At 49.8% G+C, this 18,218-nt stretch overlaps 3 protein-coding genes across 4 annotated transcripts; 2 read left to right on the forward strand and 1 right to left on the reverse strand.

The window, feature by feature from the left end:
• Positions 1 to 2,842: 2,842 nt before the first annotated feature.
• Ier3 (immediate early response 3) lies at positions 2,843 to 4,031 on the forward strand. The gene is made up of 2 exons (XM_004671893.2): positions 2,843 to 3,075; positions 3,196 to 4,031. The coding sequence occupies exons 1-2, from the start codon at positions 2,866 to 2,868 to the stop codon at positions 3,457 to 3,459; spliced, it is 474 nt and encodes a 157-aa protein (XP_004671950.1). The 5' UTR covers positions 2,843 to 2,865; the 3' UTR covers positions 3,460 to 4,031.
• Positions 4,032 to 4,233: 202 nt separating this feature from the next.
• On the reverse strand, positions 4,234 to 5,076 carry LOC123462772 (basic proline-rich protein-like). Its single transcript, XM_045156046.1, has 2 exons — positions 5,016 to 5,076; positions 4,234 to 4,919 (listed from the first exon to the last, which is right to left on the reverse strand). Exons 1-2 carry the CDS (start codon positions 5,074 to 5,076, stop codon positions 4,234 to 4,236), a joined length of 747 nt encoding a protein of 248 aa, XP_045011981.1.
• On the forward strand, positions 4,642 to 16,571 carry Flot1 (flotillin 1). 2 transcript variants are annotated; one of them, XM_004671896.3, is made up of 13 exons: positions 4,642 to 4,790; positions 5,062 to 5,117; positions 5,358 to 5,433; positions 5,520 to 5,610; positions 5,834 to 5,977; positions 6,095 to 6,214; positions 7,208 to 7,303; positions 7,459 to 7,611; positions 13,058 to 13,239; positions 13,334 to 13,379; positions 13,568 to 13,705; positions 14,148 to 14,312; positions 16,261 to 16,571. In XM_004671896.3, exons 2-13 carry the CDS (start codon positions 5,075 to 5,077, stop codon positions 16,291 to 16,293), a joined length of 1,287 nt encoding a protein of 428 aa, XP_004671953.1. In that variant the 5' UTR covers positions 4,642 to 4,790; positions 5,062 to 5,074; the 3' UTR covers positions 16,294 to 16,571. The 2 variants fall into 2 exon arrangements, with proteins under 2 accessions (XP_004671953.1, XP_045011609.1); XM_045155674.1 differs by lacking the exons at positions 4,642 to 4,790; positions 5,520 to 5,610 and having other exon boundaries at positions 5,063 to 5,117.
• The last annotated feature ends 1,647 nt before the right edge of the window (positions 16,572 to 18,218 follow it).

The raw sequence follows: 18,218 nt of genomic DNA on the forward strand, positions 1-18,218 counted from the left end.
TATGCACCACTTTGTGCATCTGGCTTTTCATGGGTATTGGGGAATTGAACCCCGGGCCAGCAGGCTTTTTCTTTTCTTTTCTTTTCTTTTCTTTTCTTTTCTTTTCTTTTCTTTTCTTTTCTTTTCTTTTCTTTTCTTTTCTTTTGTTCTTGGAGATAGGGTCTCACTCTAGCCCAGGCTGACCTGGAATTCACTGTGTAGTTTCAGGGTGGCCTCGAACTCATGGTGATTCTCCTATCTCTACCTCCCGAGTGCTGGGATTAAAGGCATGAGCCACTGCACCCGGCTTGTTCTTGTTTTTGTTTTTTGAGGCAGGGTCTTGCTCTAGCCCGGGATGACCTGGATTTCACTATGGATTCTCAGGATGGCCTCGAACTCACAGAGATCCTCCTACCTTTGCCTCCCTGCCACATTGAGTGCTAGGACTAAAGGCGTGCGCCACTACGCTGGCCCCAGCAGGCTATTTTGTAAGCAAGTACTTTTAACTGCTAAGCCATCTCTCCGGTCCCTGAATATTTTTAAAAATAATTTTGGGAAGCTGGGCGTGGTGGCTCATGCCTTTAATCCCAGCACTTGGGAGGCAGAGGTAGGAGGATCACCATGAGTTCGAGGCCACCCTGAGAATACACAGTGAATTCCAGGTCAGCCTGGGCTAGAGTGAGACCCTACCTTGAAAAATCATAAGTAAATAAATAAATTTAGGGGGCTGGAGAGATGACTCAGTGGTTAAGGCTTTACCTGCAGGACCCAACAACCCAAGTTCAATTCCTAGTACCCACATAAAGCCAGATACACAAAGTGGTGCATACATCTGGAGTCCATTTGCAGTGGCTAGAGGCCCTGGCATACCCATTCTCTGTCTTTCTTTTCTCTCTCTGATTGGCAAATAAATAAATTTTAAAAAATAGTTTTATGTGTTTATTTGAGAGAGAGAGTATGGGTGCACCAGGGCCTCCTGCCACCGCAAAGAAACTCCAGGATCATGCACCACTCTGTGAATCTGGCTCTACGTGGGTACTGGAGAATCAAACCCAGATCCTTAGGCTTTGCAAGCAAGAGCTTTCAACCACAGAGTCATCTCTTCAGCCCCTTCCTTTTTTTTTTTTTTTTTTTTTTTTTTTGTTTTTTGTTTTTCAAGGTAGGGTCTCACTCTGGTCCAGGCTGACCTGGAATTAACTCTGTAGTCTCAGGGTGGCCTTGAACTCACGGCAATCCTCCTACCTCTGCCTCCTGAGTGCTAGGATTAAAGCATCTTTTATTTAACAAGGTCATTGAGGAAATATACCCTATAGGCATTGTGCAGGGTTCTGTGGAGGACACAATGACATGTGTGCCATAGTCTGATGGAACAATGGAAAGAGTCCTGTACTCACCAAGGTTGTGTGGGGTAAAGTTCTAAACCTATGCATGTCAGACCCCTGGAGCCAGCTATATCTTGTTATCAGAAAGCCCCTATGAACCCTTCCCCCAGTAACACCCATCTCATCACCAAATTCTGCTGCTCTTACAATAGGAATGTCTCTTGCATCCCTTTCAGGTTCTTGTGACCCTCTTATTTTGAGGCCCTGCAGCAGCTCCTGCCTCCTGCCTCAGTCTCTTCCCCTCCAGGATGAAGATGGACATATATTCTCATTCCACTGAGCTCCGAGGCTTAACCTGCCTTTCTTTTATTTTATCCCTGAGCTCCATGATCCCAGAGTCAAACTCAGGCTTCTTGTCCTGCCAGGGAACCTCTCTCCTCTCTGCCAAGCTCCCCATACCCCACCCTCAGCCACTGTCACTTCCCACTACTCCTTCACAGGAAACTTACTCTGAGATTTGTTTTGTTTGTGATTCCTCCAAATGCATCCTGTACTTTTCCAGCTCAAGGCCTATGCTGATTCCATCCTCTTTTACAGTCATCCTTTACATCTGAATGTGTCATATTCCACTATTGTTTGAGGTCATCTCAAATGCCACTCTTCTTTGACAATTTATCAGTATGACCTCTAACTCCTCAGGTCCCTTCAACACTCAGTTTTCTCCCTTTTTTTTTTTTTTCTTTTAATAGTTTTATTTATTTGAGAGAGAGGGGGGAGAGAATGGGCACACCACAGTCTCTGCTCTCTTCAAGTGCCACTTTGGGCACCTGGTTGGCTTTACGTGGATACTGAGGAATTGAACCTGGGCTGGCAGGCTTTGTAAGAAAGCCTCTTTAACAGCTGAGCCAGGCTGTTAAAGCCCAGGATGACCTGGAGTTCACTCTGCTTTTGTTTCCTTCTTTTCAAGGTAGGATTTTGCTGTAGCTCAGGCTGACCTGGAATTCACTATGTAGTCTCAGGCTGGCCTTGAACTCATGGTGATCCTCCTACTTCTGCTTCCCAAGTGCTGGGATTAAAGGCATGCACCACTACACTCGGCTTATGTGCATGTGTTTTCCTATGTACTAAGGCAGACTGGGCTGCGTCTGTGTGTGCTAGCTAGCCTGTTCGTTCTTGAAGTTTTTGCAGTGACTTCCCCTCCTATGTAGCGTCTCTTGGGCATTAATTAAATTAATGTGGGACCATGCTTACATTCACTCCTGGATCCTGCTAGGCTTCCCCCCACCAAGGTGGCTGTAACGTCTTGGAAGCCCCCTCCAGTTAGCCACATGTCTCAACATGTGCTAGCCCCCAGGGGTGTCACCCACCCGCATTCAGGGCTCAACGTGAGCTGGGGCACCTAGGCATCGGCCGAGAGGCTCCGCCCACTCCCTTTGCTTCCTGGTCGGAATTTCCAGCCGGCTGCAGCCAACCGCTCCCCTGCAGCGAGGGGCGGGGTTCTCTGAAGATATAAGAGCTGCTCCTTGCCTGGCCAGGCACATCCTTCCCTCGCCCGCATCTCACCATGTGTCACTCCCGCAACGCGCTTCCCACCATGACTGGCCTGCGGGCTCCAGCCCCGGCTCCGACCACTAGCCTGGAGCTCCGGCGGGGCTCCGGCCCCGAGATCTTCACCTTCGATCCTCTCCCGGAGCCGGCGGCGGTCTCCACCGCTCGACCGAGCGCCGCTCGCGGGCATCGCAAACGCAGCCGGAGGGTCCTCTACCCCCCAGTGGTGAGTATCGGTCGAGTGGACTTTCGGGGCACTGGCCACCCTGGGACCTCAAATAATTGACCGGACGACGCCGGGTGCCTTGATCTGACCTTCGCCACTTTTGTCGTCCAACCCTCACAGGTTCGGCGCCAGCTGCCAACCGAGGAGCCGAACCCTGCCAAGAGGCTCCTCTTCCTCCTCCTCACCATCATCTTCTGCCAGATCCTGATGGCTGAGGAGGGCGTTTCGACGCCTCTGACCCCGGAGGACGTCCCCAGCACTGCCGCGTCCCCTGCGCCCGTCCCCGCGCCCCCAGTCCTCGACTCCCTGAACCTGACCTCGGAGCCCTCGGACTACGCTCTGGACCTCAGCGCCTTTCTGCAGCAAAACCCGGCTGCCTTCTAACCGTGATGTCTCCACACACTCCAGAAGAGTCGGAAGAAAAACCCAAGACACACCGGGCGTATCTGGTGCGCACAGAGCGTATCCCACACTGGGACCTCCGAGGGGACTCGAACTCGCGACACTACGGCGGAGAAACCGACTGCCGCTGGGCGTGAGCCCGAGCCTGCGACGAGCCCGGGCGGCCCAGGGGTGAAGGACAGCGGCGTTCTTCTGCTCTTAATTAATATTTATATGTATTTATGAGTATCCTCCTAGCTGAGGGACGGCTGTATGTAATATTTATTTTTTAACTTATGCAAGGGTGCGAGATAGGCTCCCCTGCTGTAATGAAGACGTTTTTGATATTTATTGATTTATAGGGTTGGTGAGGCAGAGTGGGGGGTCGGGACTCGGATGGAAGGGAGTCAGACATGGTATGGTGGCGGGTCGTTGGTTTTAGGGGCGACACTCGTTTTCCTCCATCTCAGCTCTAGGTCTGCTAGAGGCTTTGGAATAACCGTGCGCGGTGGGTCTCCGAGTCTGCGGGGTCGCCCTGTATGTTCTGTGAACATGAATAAACTGGATGTGCAGTCCTTACTGTTGTCTGTCTGTCTTTCGTGCGCAAAGGCTGGCGGGAGGCTGTTGGGTTTTTCGGCCTGCACCCCTTCCCCGACGCCCCCAAATCCCTTCTTGGAGTCACAGACTCAGATCCGGCCAGCGGATGTAGCTCAAGGCCGGGTGCGCGGTTTTCCCGGGTAACCCGGGGCGAATCCACGATGTGGCAACTCGGCTGAGTCACGGCGCCCCGCCCGCTCCTGGGGGCGGGGTCAAGGTGGCTGGGCGGGGCCGGGCGTCGGGAGGGCAGGTGGGCGGGGCCGGGCGTCGGGAGGGCAGGTGGGCGGGGCCGGGCGTCGGGAGGGCTGGTGGGCGGGGCCGGGCGTCGGGAGGGCTGGTGGGCGGGGCCGGGCGTCGGGAGGGCTGGTGGGCGGGCCCGGGCGTCGGGAGGGCTGGTGGGCGGGCCCGGGCGTCGGGAGGGCTGGTGGGCGGGCCCGGGCGGGAGGTGGCGCGCCTGGCAGCTGCTCCGGGCGCTCTGGGAGCTGCAGAACCGCAGACGCGAGCGGGGCCTGCCGGGAAAAGGGCGGGCCGAGCTAGCGGGCCGAGGTGTTGGGCGGCGGCGGGGCGGGGTCGCGTCTGCCGCAGCAACAGGGTGCGGCCTGGCCGGTGGGGGTCGCGGGCGCAGCTTCCTAGAGGGCGGGCACAGCCCAGGCTCGGCTCGGCTCGGCTCGGCTTGGCTTCTCTGCGTCTCCCGCCTTCCAGGGACCCCGGCGGGACCGCTGCCCGCGTCCCGGAAGGTGAGTGGGGGAGGGGAGGCGGTGCCTGGGGCTGCCGAGGAGCCCACAGTGTGCGGAAGAGTCTACGGACCCCTGGGTGCGGGACAGCTTTGTCGGATAGCAGAACCCGAGGGGCGCGGCGAGGGGTCCCTGGGGATCGTGAGGATGTCACTTCGCGCGGAAGGGAGTGGGCGGTGGCAGGTGCAGACTGTTAGGCTGACGGGAAAAGGAAATGATGGGTGCCACAGCGCCCCTTCCCCTGTTGCAAAGGCTTCCTCTCCCTCTCCTCCAGCTGCTGTTGAACCATGTTTTTTACTTGTGGGCCCAATGAGGCCATGGTGGTCTCGGGTAAGTAGTGTCTTCCCAGCCAGGGACCCTCCCCCCGTCAGACCCTGTAAGTCCATCCTCTTCCCCATTAGCTTCCGTGATGTTCTGGATGGTGATTCCCATCCGCCGTCTTCAGATCCAGGCTGCTCCCTGCCCCCCAGCTCCCACATTCTCTTCGTAGTTGTTCTGTCCTCCATCTCCTAGTCTTAAATCGAATACATTTCAGCACTACCACGCCCACACTATGCCCTCGACTTTCAGGGTTCTGTCGGAGCCCCCCAGTCATGGTGGCAGGAGGCCGAGTTTTTGTCCTACCTTGCATTCAGCAAATCCAGAGGTAGGTAGGAAAACAGACCCAAGGCGGGGAACTCGGGTTTTCTGTCTGCTCTTTTCCTTACTGTCGGCCCCTTCTTTTTCCCTTAGGATCTCTCTCAACACATTGACCCTCAATGTCAAGAGTGAAAAGGTTTACACTCGCCATGGGGTCCCCATCTCAGTCACGGGCATAGCCCAGGTGAGGCTTTCAGAGCCTTTGCCCCAAAGTCCACCCCCATCATCTCCCTCCTAGACATTAATGATCTTCTGACCCCAGATTTCTTCCATTCTCTGCCTCTCTGCTAGTCTCATCTCATGCCACCCCCAAGGCACTTGGCTGTGCCTTTCTTCACCCTGCTTCCTCTCTAGCTTCTAAGAGACCCCACCACCACCTAACCTTCCTGTCCCTACTCTGGCTGCAGGTGAAAATCCAGGGGCAGAACAAGGAGATGTTAGCAGCTGCTTGCCAGATGTTCCTGGGAAAGACAGAGGCTGAGATCGCCCACATTGCACTGGAGACACTGGAGGGCCACCAGAGGGCTATCATGGCCCACATGACTGTGGAGGTGGGTCTGAGGAAGGGCTGGACATGGGATGCCAGGACGACAGGAACCTAAGACCCAGTTCATTTGAGAGAGATGGGTTTGAGAGCTCAAGTTCCTTCTTCCCACCACTCTTCCTAGGAGATCTATAAGGACAGACAGAAGTTCTCAGAGCAGGTTTTCAAAGTGGCTTCCTCAGACCTGGTCAACATGGGCATCAGCGTGGTTAGCTACACTCTGAAGGACATTCACGATGACCAGGTAAAATGGAGCACCTGAGCCGGGCATACTGCTGTAAGCCTGTAATGCCTGCACTGAGAAGGCTGAAACAGGAGGATTAGAGTTCAAGGCCAACCTGAGCTGCATAGTGAGTTCCAGGCCAGCTTGGGCTAACAAAACTTGTCTTCCAAAAAGCAGGTCCTATGCTGGGCATGGTGGTGCACACCTTTAATCACAGCACTCAGGAGGCAGAGGTAGGAGGATTGCTATGAGTTCAAGGCCACCCTGAGACTACATAGTGAATTCCAGGTCAGCCTGAGCTAGAGTGAGACCCTACCTCAGGGGGGCAGGGGAAGCAGATACTGAGCTGTGGTTTAACACAGAGCACTTGCCTAAGGTGATAGAAGCACTGGGTTCCATCCTTAGCACCACAAAAAGATGATGTGTGGATGGGTGGTTGATGCTATCTCTTTGTTTACTATCTTAAAAAATATTTTATTTATTATTTATTTGCAAGCAGAGAGAGGAGGGAAAGAGAGAGAATGGGCATGCCAGGGCCTGCTGCCACTGCAAATAAACATGTGCTCCCCTGTGCATCTGGCTTTACATGGGTACTGGGAAATCAAACCCAGGCCTTCAGTCTGAGCCACGTCTCCAGCCCCCTTTTAATATCATTGATTTGAGGGTTGGGCATGGTGGCATATGCCTTTAATCCCAGCACTTGGGAGGTAGAGGTAGAAGGATCACCATGAATTCCAGACCACTCTGAGACTATATAGTGAATTCCAGGTTAACCTGGACTAGAGTGAAATCCTACCTGGGGGTTGGGGGAGCAATATTTTTATTTGAGAGAGCAAGCAAGACAAATTCCAGACGTATGGGCTTACCAATTTGTGCATCTGGCTTTACAGGAAATTAAGCCTTGGTCGGCAGGCTTTGCACGCAAGTACCTTTAACCAATGAGCCCTGTCCTCAGCCCCTGATCCCATCTCTTAAGCCCTCCTGAGGACTCTTTTTACCACACTTCTCCCATAGGATTATTTGCACTCTCTGGGGAAGGCTCGCACAGCACAAGTCCAAAAAGATGCTCGGATTGGGGAAGCAGAGGCCAAGAGAGATGCTGGGATCCGGGTGAGACTGATTGGGGGTTGTTTAGTTACCATGGGTTTGTTGGATACCTGGTGAAATGGGATGAGGGAATAGAAGGAGCTGGCAGAGCTAGGTGGAAGCAGAGAAACCTGGTGGGTAGCAGGCTTTTACCTGTGGTCTTCACCACCTTGACTTAGGAGGCCAAGGCCAAACAGGAAAAGGTGTCTGCCCAGTACCTGAGTGAAATTGAGATGGCTAAGGCACAGAGGGATTACGAGTTGAAGAAGGCCACCTATGACATCGAGGTTAACACCCGCCGAGCGCAAGCTGACCTAGCCTATCAGCTTCAGGTAAGAGCTGCGCCTGGACAGATGGCCAGGCTACTTGTTGACCCTTCCTTTTCAGACCTCTGTCTTGGGAGAGGCCTTGACCTTGGATCTTAACTCTGGTCCTGAGTTCTTGCCCATCTCCTCCATAGGAGAAAAGACATTATAAAATTAAAACATTTGCTGGGCATGCTGGCACATGCTTTTAATCCCAGCACTTGGGAGGCAAGTAGGAGGATCTCCGAAAGTTCGAGGCCACCCTGAGACTCCATAGTGAATTCCAGGTCAGCCTGGGCTAGAGTGAGACCCTACCTCAAAAATACCAGTTCCCCACCTAAAAAAAACAAGACCCTCAGACATCAACTGAAAAAATAAAGGCCATGAGTGGCAATGATTGAGAGGACTGGGCTGGTTTGGGGCAGACCATGCCTTGTGCCACTCTCCTGCCTGCAGGCAAGAAATGCAGCCTGTATTCCACTTGCCAAGCTGTGAGCTGGGACACGAATCTCCAAGAAGGGTTACCCTTTCTCATTTGCACACAGGATACTCCAAGGCTAACAGCAGCCTTGGTAATGAAAGAAGGGCTTAAGGAAGGGAAATAGAGGCTTAGGTCTTGTGTCCTGCAAAATGATCTGTGGGCAACCTTGGTGTTACAAGCAGCTACAGTTGGATTCTGTATTTGTGAATTTAATTGCCAAGATTCGTGTGTAGCCCCCACCAGTCCTTGTGGCACTCTCGTGGTTGTTCATGGACATTACACACAGTGTTGAGGAATTCCAGCTGCTGATGTGCAGTGTCCCCATGAGTTCAAATGAGATGTTCTGCCTTCTTCAGCTCTCATGTTGTCAACAGTCACTTGCATATGAATGACATGGTTTTTCCATTTTTGTTCTTGTTGTCATTTATAGTATAACATGGTCCCCTGAGCGGAGGGTGTAGTTCATTGTTCGAGCTTTTGCCTAGCATGTGTGAGGCCTTTGGTTCCATTCCCAGTACATACCACACAAAATAAAATGGCATCCAGACATAGTGGTGAGGTGCTATCTGTAGTCCCTTAGCACAAGAGCCTGCCATGTGACTTTATGGACAAAGTGTCTAGGTAAGCTTTGTTCAGCACGAATTACAGTGGTGTTTGCCACATACTCCATCCCAATGCTTCAACTAGATACATATTTTATAAGGTGTCTTTTTTTGGTTTGTGTTTGTTTGTTTGTTTGAGGTAGGGTCTCCCTGTAGCCCAGGCTGACCTGGAATTCACTATGTAGTCTCAGAGTGACCTTGAACTCATGGCAAGCCTCCTACCTCAGTCTCCCAAGGGCTGAATTAAAGACATGTGCCACCATGCTCAACTGTTTTTTATTTTTTTCAAGGTAGGGTCTTGTTCTAGCCTAGGCTAACCTGGAATTCACTATGCAATCTCAGACTGGCCTCAAATTCAGTTAGCCCCCCTATACACATCTCTAGCTCCCAAGTACTAGAATGCCTGGAAAGATTAATACACACACACACATTTATATATATATTTTTTCCAGGTAGGTTCTCACTCTAGCCCAGGCTGACCTGGAATTCACTCTGTAGTCCCAGACTGGCTTTGAATTCAGAGCTGTCCTCCTACCTCTACCTCCTGAGTGCTGGGATTAAAGGCGTACACCACCATGCCTTAAAAATTTATTGTTATTAGGCCAGACGTGGTGGCACATGCCTTTAATCCCAGCACTCGGGAGGCAGAGGTAGGAGGATTATTATTTGGTTTTTCGAGGTAGGGTCTCACTGTAGCCCATGCTAATTTGGAATTCACTATGCAGTACCAGGGTAGCCTCAAACTCCCAGAGAGCCACCTACCTTTCCTCCCCAGTGCTGGGATTAAAGGCACATGCCATCATGTCCTGCTGCAGAGAGAATGGGTGTGCCAGGCCTTTTCCCACCACAAATGGACTCCAGCCAAATGTGCCATGTTGTATATGTGATTTTTATGTGGGGACTGGGAAATGGAAACCAGACCATCAGGCTTTGCACACAAACTTCTTCACCCACTGAAACATCTCCCCAGACCAAGATTGTATATTGATTGGCTGATTAAAAAAAATGTCATGGCTGGGCATGGTGGTATAGGCCTTTAATCCCAGCACTTAGGAGGGTGAAGCAGGAGTATCACTGTGAGTTTGTGGCCTGCCTGGGACTACAGAGTTGAGTTCCAGGTCAACCTAAACTTGAGTGAGACCCAGCTTCAAAAATGACCAAGAAGGCTAGAGAAATAGCTTAGCAGTTAAGGCACTTGCCTGCAAAGCCAAAGGACCCAGGTTCAAGCCAGGCATGGTGGCATATACCTTTAATTCTAGCACTTGGGAGGCAGAGGTAGGTGGCTTGCCATGAGTTTGAGGCCACCTGAGACTCCATAGTGAATTCCAGGTCAGCCTGGGCTAGAGTGAGACCCTACCTCGAAAAAAAAAAAAAAAAAGCTGGAGGATGGCTTAGCGGTTAAGTACTTGCCTGTGAAACCTAAGGACCCTGGTTCAAGGCTCAATTCCCCATGACCCTCGTTAGCCAGATGCACAAGGGGGCACATGCATCTGGAGTTCATTTACAGAGGCTGGAAGCTCTGGTGTGCCTATTCTCTCTTTTTCTCTCTGTCGCTCTTAAATAAATTTAAAAAAAATTAAAATAAAAGGACCCAGGTTCAATTCCTCAGGACCCACACAGATGCACAAGGTAGTGTATGCGTCTGGGTTTGTTTGCTGTTTGCAGCGTCTAGAGGCCCTAGCGCACCCATTGTTTCTCTCCCCCACTCCCTCTCCCGGCCTGTTTCTTTCTGTCTCTCAAATAAAATAAAATGAATTTTAAAAAATTACCAAGAGAGCCGGCATGGTAGTGTATGCCTTTAATTCTAGCATTTGTGAGTTCAAGGCTAGCCTGAGACTACATAATGAATTCCAGGTCAGCCTGGGCTAGATTGATACTCTACTTCAACCACCCCTCCAAAAACAAAAAAGAGAGAAAGAAGAAGAAAAAGAAAATTACTGAGAGAGAGCGAGCTATCAAAGATGAAGACTGGGAAGGGAGAGAGGAAGTAAGGCTACCTGCCAATCCAGGAGAGGGTGACCTAGCACACAATGTGGAGAGCAGCCAGTCCCGCACAGAAAAGGGTTGAAATACAAGGTACATTATGTGGAGTAAGCAGATGGCCTAGTGGAAGGTAGCTGGACCGTTACTTCTCCTGAGGTTTGTAGGGCTGATGGTGCATGGATGAGCTTGGCAGTCACAAAACGTGTCCCAACAGCTATGCTGCCCCACGCGTCATCCCAGCACCCTGAAGGCAGAGGTAGAAGGAGCACTGTGCGTTTGAGGCCAGCCTGAGATTACAGAGTGAGTTACAGGTCAGCCTCGGCTAGAGTGGATGCTACCTTAGAAACAAAATGGGCAGAAAGGAGGGAGGAAGAAAGGAAAGGAAAAAAAAAAAAGTTTGGGCAGCATATTGCTCATACCCATAAATCAAATCCCTTAGGAGGCTGAGCAGGGGTACTGTGAGTTCAGGACCAAACTGGTCTACTTAGTGAGTACCAGGTTATCTTGGGCTAGAGTGGGATCTTGAAAAGAAAATGTAATGAAAAAGTAAAATCTGCTTAAATAAAAAAAAGTTTCAGGGGCACCTAGTATGCATGAATCCTAGATTTGATTTTCAACAGTTCGTAAAAACTGAGTTTAGGGCTTGAGAGATGGCTTAGCAGTTAAGGCACTTGCCTGCAAAGCCTAATAACTTGATTTCAGTTCCCCAGTACCCACGTAGACCAGCTGCACAAAGTGGTTCATACGTCTGGAGTTCATTTGCAATGGCTAGAGGCACTGGTATTCCCATTTTCTTTCTCTGTCTCTCTCTCTGTGTAGCTCTGCATGCAAATAAACAAACAAACAAAACACTGAGTGTAGTGGTGCACACCTATGAGCCTGGCACTTAGGAGATCCAGGCAGGAAGATCAGAAGTACAAGGTCATTCTCAGCTACATACTGAGTTTGAGGCCAACTTGGGCTACATAGGATTGTTTCTCAAAAATAGGAAGAAATTAGAAAAGGGATATTTTTTCCCCTGAGGTAGGGTTTCGCTCTAGCCCAGGCTGACCTGGAATTCACTATGTAGTCTCAGGCTGGCCTTGAACTCAGTGATCCTCCTACCTGTTCCCTGAGTGCTGGGATTAAAGGTGTACACCACCATGCCTGGCAAAGAGTAATTTTTTTTTGAGGGGGCAACTTTCAAGGTATAGGGTCTCCCTCTAGCCCAGACTGACCTGGAATTCACTCTATAGTCTCAGGGTGGCCTCAGATTTATGGTGATCCTCCTCCTACCTCTCCCTCCCCAGTCCTGGGATTAAAGGCTTGTTCCACCATGCCCCGCAGTAATTTTTTTTTTACAGTAACTTTTTGTATACACTCAGCCTGGAAAATTGTGAGTGTCCCTGGTAGGACACTCAAGGAACTGGTTACAATAATTGCTTCTGAGGAAGGGAACCAAGTGGTTTGAAGAAAGAGGGGGGAGGAAACCTTTGCAATGCTTCCTTTTTCCTTTTGAACTTGTGTCATATGCACAATTTTAACATTTATTTATATTTTAAATTTTTATTTATTTATTACAGAGAGAGGGAGAGAGAGAGAGAGAGAGAGAATGAGAATGGGCACTCTAGGGCTTCCAGCCACTGTAAACGAACTCCAGATGCAGGCGCCACCATGTGCACCTGGCTTATGTGGAACCTGTAGAATCAAACCTGGATCTTTAGGCTTCCCAGGCAAGTGCCTAACCACTAAGCCATCTCTCCAGTCCCATATACACAAAATTGTCAGTAGGCTATTGCAGAGGTCAGGGCTGGAGTTGATGCCTCACACTATGCCTGCAGCAGAGAGGGAAGTGGAGGGGTGGAAACAGGACTGTAGAGATTGGAAGATAGCCACCAAGGGCTTTAGTGCCCTCAGGATGTACATTCTTAGAGGGATACTCAGGTGGAAGAACTGATGTGGGATGTATGTGGGAGCACTGGGAGGGAAGCCTTACCCCACCTGAGGAGGAGGGCAAGCACCAGGACCATGCTGATGTTGAGGCTGCCTTGGGAAATTTGCAAGCTTTTTTGTTTTGTTTTTCGAGATAGGGTCTCACTAGTTCAGGCTGACCTGGAATTCACTATGTAGCCTCAACTCAGTGATCCTCCTACCTCTGCCTCCAGAGTGCTGGGATTAAAGGCGTGCGCGCCACCACACCTGGCTTTGCGTTTGACATTGTCCCTGGGGAAGCTCATGAGGCCACTTCACTTCAGATGCTGTCTTGCTTCTGGTCTTGAGATGAGGCTGCTGGGCCGGCTGAGCAGATTTAAGAGCAGAGTTCCAGGGCCTATTCCTGTTCCCTACTGTATTTATTCCAGGGGGTGCTCAGTCAGGGCTGAAGAGTAGGTGCCCAGGAGCCCTGACTCAGCGCCCCTTGCTCCCCCAGGTGGCCAAGACAAAGCAGCAGATCGAGGAGCAGAAGGTGCAGGTGCAGGTAGTGGAGCGGGCCCAGCAGGTGGCGGTGCAGGAGCAGGAGATTGCCCGCCGGGAGAAGGAGCTGGAGGCCCGGGTGCGGAAACCTGCGGAGGCCGAGCGCTACAGGCTGGAACGCCTGGCAGAGGCTGAGAAGTAATGACCCCTTCCAGCTCCCCCCTGGCTCCTTTGCCACAGAGATTCTTAGGCAAGTTAGGTTGCAACATACCTCCTTCCCTTCTGTCCCCAGGTCTCAGCTGATCATGCAGGCTGAGGCGGAGGCCGAGTCTGTGCGGGTGAGTTAAGAGGTGGCTCCTGGCTGCCCTGGAGGAGTGGTTTAGAGGTGTCTGCTTAAGCTAGAGTTTCTCTCTCTTTTATCAACCATGTCCACAATTGTAGACAATAAGCCATGATCATTTCCTCCCCCTCCTTGAGTCTCTTAATGAGTGTCATCTGTCTCACCACAACTGTCTTATACCTTCAGATGCGTGGTGAAGCTGAGGCCTTTGCCATCGGGGCCCGTGCACGCGCCGAGGCTGAACAGATGGCCAAGAAGGCAGAGGCGTTCCAGCTGTACCAGGAGGCTGCCCAGCTGGACATGCTGCTAGAGAAACTGCCCCAGGTTGGGGGTGCTATGGGGCTCCAGGAGGGAGAGTGGGGAAAATTGAACTAGGGAACTAAGAACTATAAATCAGTGACCAGAGTGAGGAGAGGTGATAAGTAGACAAGGGTCTTAAAGTACAGGGTGAGTTTTTTTTTTAATACCAATTTTATTTTATCTTAAGCTTTATTTATTTGAGAGGCATATGTATATAGAGAGGAGGGGTGGGAGAGAGGGAGGGGGAATACATATGGGTGCACCAGAGCCTTCAGCCACTGCAAACAAACTCCAGATGTATGCACCACTTTGTGGCTTATGTGGATCCTGGGGAATTGAACCTGGATCATTTGGCTTTGCAGACAAGCGCCTTAACTGCTAAGCAATCTCTCCACCCCCAAAGTGAGTTTTTTGGAGGAGGGTGTGGCCAGATCTCAAGTGCTCCACTGACACCTTTATTTACTAGGTGGCCGAAGAGATCAGTGGTCCCCTGACCTCAGCCAATAAGATCACGCTGGTGTCCAGTGGAAATGGTACCATAGGGGCGGCCAAAGTGACTGGGGAAGTATTGGACATCCTAAGCCGCCTGCCAGAGAGTGTGGAGAGACTCACGGGTGTCAGCATCTCTCAGGTGAGGGTCAGTGTTGTGTTGTGTGTTGTTAAGTTGCCTGTATGTCTTGTGACACATCAGGCCCAGCATTTGACTGGTGCCCAGTAGGCCTGGGGGTTGATGATAGGAATCACTTTCTTTTTTTATTAATTTAATTTAATTTTTATTTGTTTATTTTTCTTTATTTATTTGAGAAAGAGAAGTAGGCAGGGGGAGAGAGAAAGAGAATGGGCACGCCAGGGCCTCCAGCCACTGCAAACGAACTCTAGACGTGTGCGCCCCCTTGTGCATCTGGCTTATGTGAGTCCTGGGGAATCTGGGTCCTTTGGTTTTGCAGGCAAGTGCATTAACCACTAAGCCATTTCTCCAGCCCTAATTTTGTTACTTATTTATTTATTAGAGAAAGGAGAGGTAGAGGGAGGGGGAGAGAGAATGGGAACTTTAGGTTGTCCAACCACTGGAAATGAACTCCAGATGCATGTGCCACTATGTGCATCTGGCTTATGTGGGATCTTGAACCTGAATCCTTAGGTTTCACAGGCAAGTGCCTTAACCTCTAAGCCATCTCTCCAGCCCGGGAATCACTTTCTTGGTGCCAGGTATAATGCTACATTCTGCACTGATGCATTTTGTTTTAAATCAAACTGGCTTTAGGGTGTATAGTATTTTAGAAATAAACTAATTCCAACATGTTAAGTAACATAGCCTACTCATACAGGTGGCAAAGTGGGGCATCAGCCTGGGGCTACCTGTCTACAGAGTCCCACACACCCTACTAGGAAAACTACTAATTAATTCATTCCAAGTCATATCACTGCCTTCCTTGGTGCCACAGTTTACTGTGTTGTGGGTCATGGCAAACATCAGAGCTCAGGGCACTGATCTGAGATGACTCCTGGCTCCATTGCCTGCTCTCTGACCTTGGGGTAGTTTACCCTGACTTCTGTTTCCCCACTTTAAAATTGGTCAGATGGGGCTAGAAAGATGGCTTAGAGGTTAAGGTGCTTGCCTGCAAAGCCAAAGGACCTCAGTTCAATTCCCTAGGACCCATGTAAGCCAACTGCACAAGGTGGAACATGCATCTGGAGTTCATTTGCAATGGCTGGAAGCCCTAGCGTGCCCATTCTCTCTGTGTGTGTCTCTCTCTCTGCCTCTTTCGCTCAAATAAATAAATTTTAAAAAAAATAATAAAATTTTTAAAAATATTTAAAATTGGTCTGATGAAAAGTACCCTGTTGTTGGAGTGTTAGGGAGATTATTTACACAGTGCTTAGAACAGCAGTGTTTTGTGTGCATTCAATAAAAAAAATACATATGTAGCCGGGCATGGTAGTATACACCTTTAATTCTGGCACTCAGGAGGCAGAGGTGGGAGGATCGCCGTAAATTCGGGGCCGCCCTGAGACTGCATAGTAAATTCCAGGTCAACCTGAGCTAGAGCGAGTAATACCAGAATTCAAGAAGCTCGAGTAAGAGGAACATTGTGTGTTCTAGGACCACCCTAGGCTAGAGTGAAACTCTGCCTCAAAAAAAAAGGTTGGTAGCCAGGTGGTGGTGCACACCTTTAATTCCAGCACTCGAGGCACAGATAAGAGGATCCCTGTGAATGTGAAGCTAACCTGGGACTACAGAGAGTTTTAGGTCAGCCTGGTCTAAAGTGAGACCATGCCTCAAATAATAAATAAATAAAAGTACATATATATATGAGAGTTTGTTTCATATCAGTGACCCTTAAGCTGGGCTCATTGGAACCTCCTTGAAACCTGGAGTGGAAGATTCAGGGCTAAGGAGAATCTGCTACAAAGCTCTGCCCCCCTTGGGCTCTTCAGAGACTTTGATGCATGGAGAAGGGGCACCAAGAAGAAGACTCTTGGCCTAGCATGTCCTCTTTGATCCCGTTCATCTAATTGGAGGCCTGAGAGAACAGGTACCTGGTTTCCACGTGTCATCACTCTTGTCTTTTTGCCAGGTAAACCACAACAAGCCTTTGCGGACAGCCTGAGCCCTCGGCCCTCGCTAGTGCCCAGCCTCGTGCTAAAGTGACCTGAACGAACTCACTGCATGCCCCTCACCTGGCTTCCCTGAGCATGCCCTTTGGCAGTGGGACACCCTCTTCTCTCCTTGCCAAATAGCCTGTGCCTTGCTGTGGAGGACTTGTTCCCCTTCCCAGCCCCACACTGCCATGAATGACAGTGCTCCAAAGACCCCATGTCAGGTTTTGATGCCACTGTACCCCACCCGGGCTATTTAACTTCCTAATTAAATCAGACTCTACATTGATTGTCTATATTTCTTTCCTAGCCAAAGCCAAGGGATGGCCTACCTGTTCTTGTTAAACAAATTGTTAGTAAGTACAAATACTTAGGAACATTTAAAACAGCAATTTGCAAAAACAAAAAAGCAAAACAAACAAACAAAAAAAAAAGCAATTTGCTGGGTGTGATGGTGCATGCATGTAATTCTAATGCTCCAAACACAAGTTTGAGGCCAGCCAGAACTAAAAAAATCCCATGGACTGGAGAGATGGCTTAGCAATTAAGGTGCTCACCTGCAAAGCCTAAGGACCCAGGCTCAATTCCCCAATACCCACATTAGCCAGATAGATGCACAAGGTCGTTGGTTCATTTGCAGTGGCTAGAGGTCCTGGCATGTTCATTTTTTCTCTCTCTCTGCCTCTTTTTCAAACAAATAAATATAATTTTTAAATTCCAGGCCAACCTAGGCTACATAGCAGACACTGACTTAAAAACAGGTGTGGTGGCATACACCTTTAATCCCAGCAATCGGGAGGGAGAGGTAAGAGGATCACCATGAGTTCAAGGCCACCCTGAGTCTACATAGTGGATTCCAAGTCAGCTTAGGCTACACTGAGACCCTACCTCAAATAAACAACACAAAATAAATTAGAGCTTGAAAAATGGCTTACTGGTTAAAGCGCTTGGTTGCAAAGCCAAAGGACCCAGGTTTAATTTCCCAGGACACAAGCAAGCCAGATGCACAAGGTGGCTACATGCATCTGGAGTTGGTTTGCAGCAGCTGGAGGCCCTGGCTTGCCCATACTCCCTCCCTCCCTGCCTCATTCTTTCTTTCAAATAAAATATTTAAAAAATAAATTAATTGGGCTGGAGAGATGACTTAGCAGTTAAGGCACTTGTCTGTGAAGCCTAGGGACCCATGTTGACTCTAGATAATAGAACATTACATTATTATATATTAGAACAGCAGACGCTTGTGCCACCTTTAATCTCAGCACTGGGGAGGCAGAGGTAGAAGGATCAAAGTGAGTTTGAGGCCACCCTAAAATTACACAGTGAATTCCAGGTCAGCCTGGATTAGAGTAAGACCCTACCTTGAAAAGCCAAAAAGAAAAAGAAAAAACCCTACAGGTTGGAGATGGCTCAGTGAGTAAAGGCACTTACCAGTACTTGGGTATGGCCAGATGCACAAAGTGATGCATGCATTTGTAATTTGTTTGCAGTGTTAAGAACCCCTGATATGTCCTTCCTTCTTAATTTCTTTCTTTCTCTTTCTTCTGTTTTGGATTTTCAAGGTAGCATTTCACTTTAATACAGGCTGATCTGGAGTTCACTATGTAGTCTCAGGGTTGCCCCGAACTCTTGGCAATCCTCCTACCTCTGCCTCCCAAGTGCTGGGATTAAAGGCATGCACCACCATGCCCAGCTTATTTACTTTTTTATTATTTGAGAGAGAGGCAGGCAGGCAGACAGAATGGGCTTGCCAGGGCCTCCAGCCACAGCAAATAAACTCCAGACGCCATGTACCACCTTGTGCATCTGGCTTACATGGGTCCTGGGAAATTGAACTGAGGTCCTTTGGCTTTGCAGGCAAATTAGGCTGGGCTAGCTGGGGATGCATAGCATTTTTATGTGGGTACTGGAGCTCAAACACAGGCCCTCATGATTCAAG

The sequence above is a fragment of the Jaculus jaculus genome, chromosome 8 (genome assembly GCF_020740685.1).
Source record: "Jaculus jaculus isolate mJacJac1 chromosome 8, mJacJac1.mat.Y.cur, whole genome shotgun sequence".
NCBI classification, from domain to species: Eukaryota; Metazoa; Chordata; class Mammalia; order Rodentia; family Dipodidae; genus Jaculus; species Jaculus jaculus.

What these genes read in the sequence shown, in the direction of transcription:
- Flot1 (XM_004671896.3), top strand. Translation starts at nt 5,075, where the DNA reads ATGTTTTTTACTTGTGGGCCCAATGAGGCCATGGTGGTCTCGG. An exon ending in CAGTCACGGGCATAGCCCAG is followed by an intron (nt 5,611 to 5,833) that starts GTGAGGCTTTCA and finishes CTCTGGCTGCAG; the next exon opens with GTGAAAATCCAGGGGCAGAA. An exon ending in CGGGTGTCAGCATCTCTCAG is followed by an intron (nt 14,313 to 16,260) that starts GTGAGGGTCAGT and finishes TCTTTTTGCCAG; the next exon opens with GTAAACCACAACAAGCCTTT.
- LOC123462772 (XM_045156046.1), bottom strand. Translation starts at nt 5,076, where the DNA reads ATGGTTCAACAGCAGCTGGAGGAGAGGGAGAGGAAGCCTTTGCAACAG. An exon ending in GCAACAGGGGAAGGGGCGCT is followed by an intron (nt 4,920 to 5,015) that starts GTGGCACCCATC and finishes CACGATCCCCAG; the next exon opens with GGACCCCTCGCCGCGCCCCT.
- Ier3 (XM_004671893.2), top strand. Translation starts at nt 2,866, where the DNA reads ATGTGTCACTCCCGCAACGCGCTTCCCACCATGACTGGCCTGCGGGCT. An exon ending in GGGTCCTCTACCCCCCAGTG is followed by an intron (nt 3,076 to 3,195) that starts GTGAGTATCGGT and finishes CAACCCTCACAG; the next exon opens with GTTCGGCGCCAGCTGCCAAC.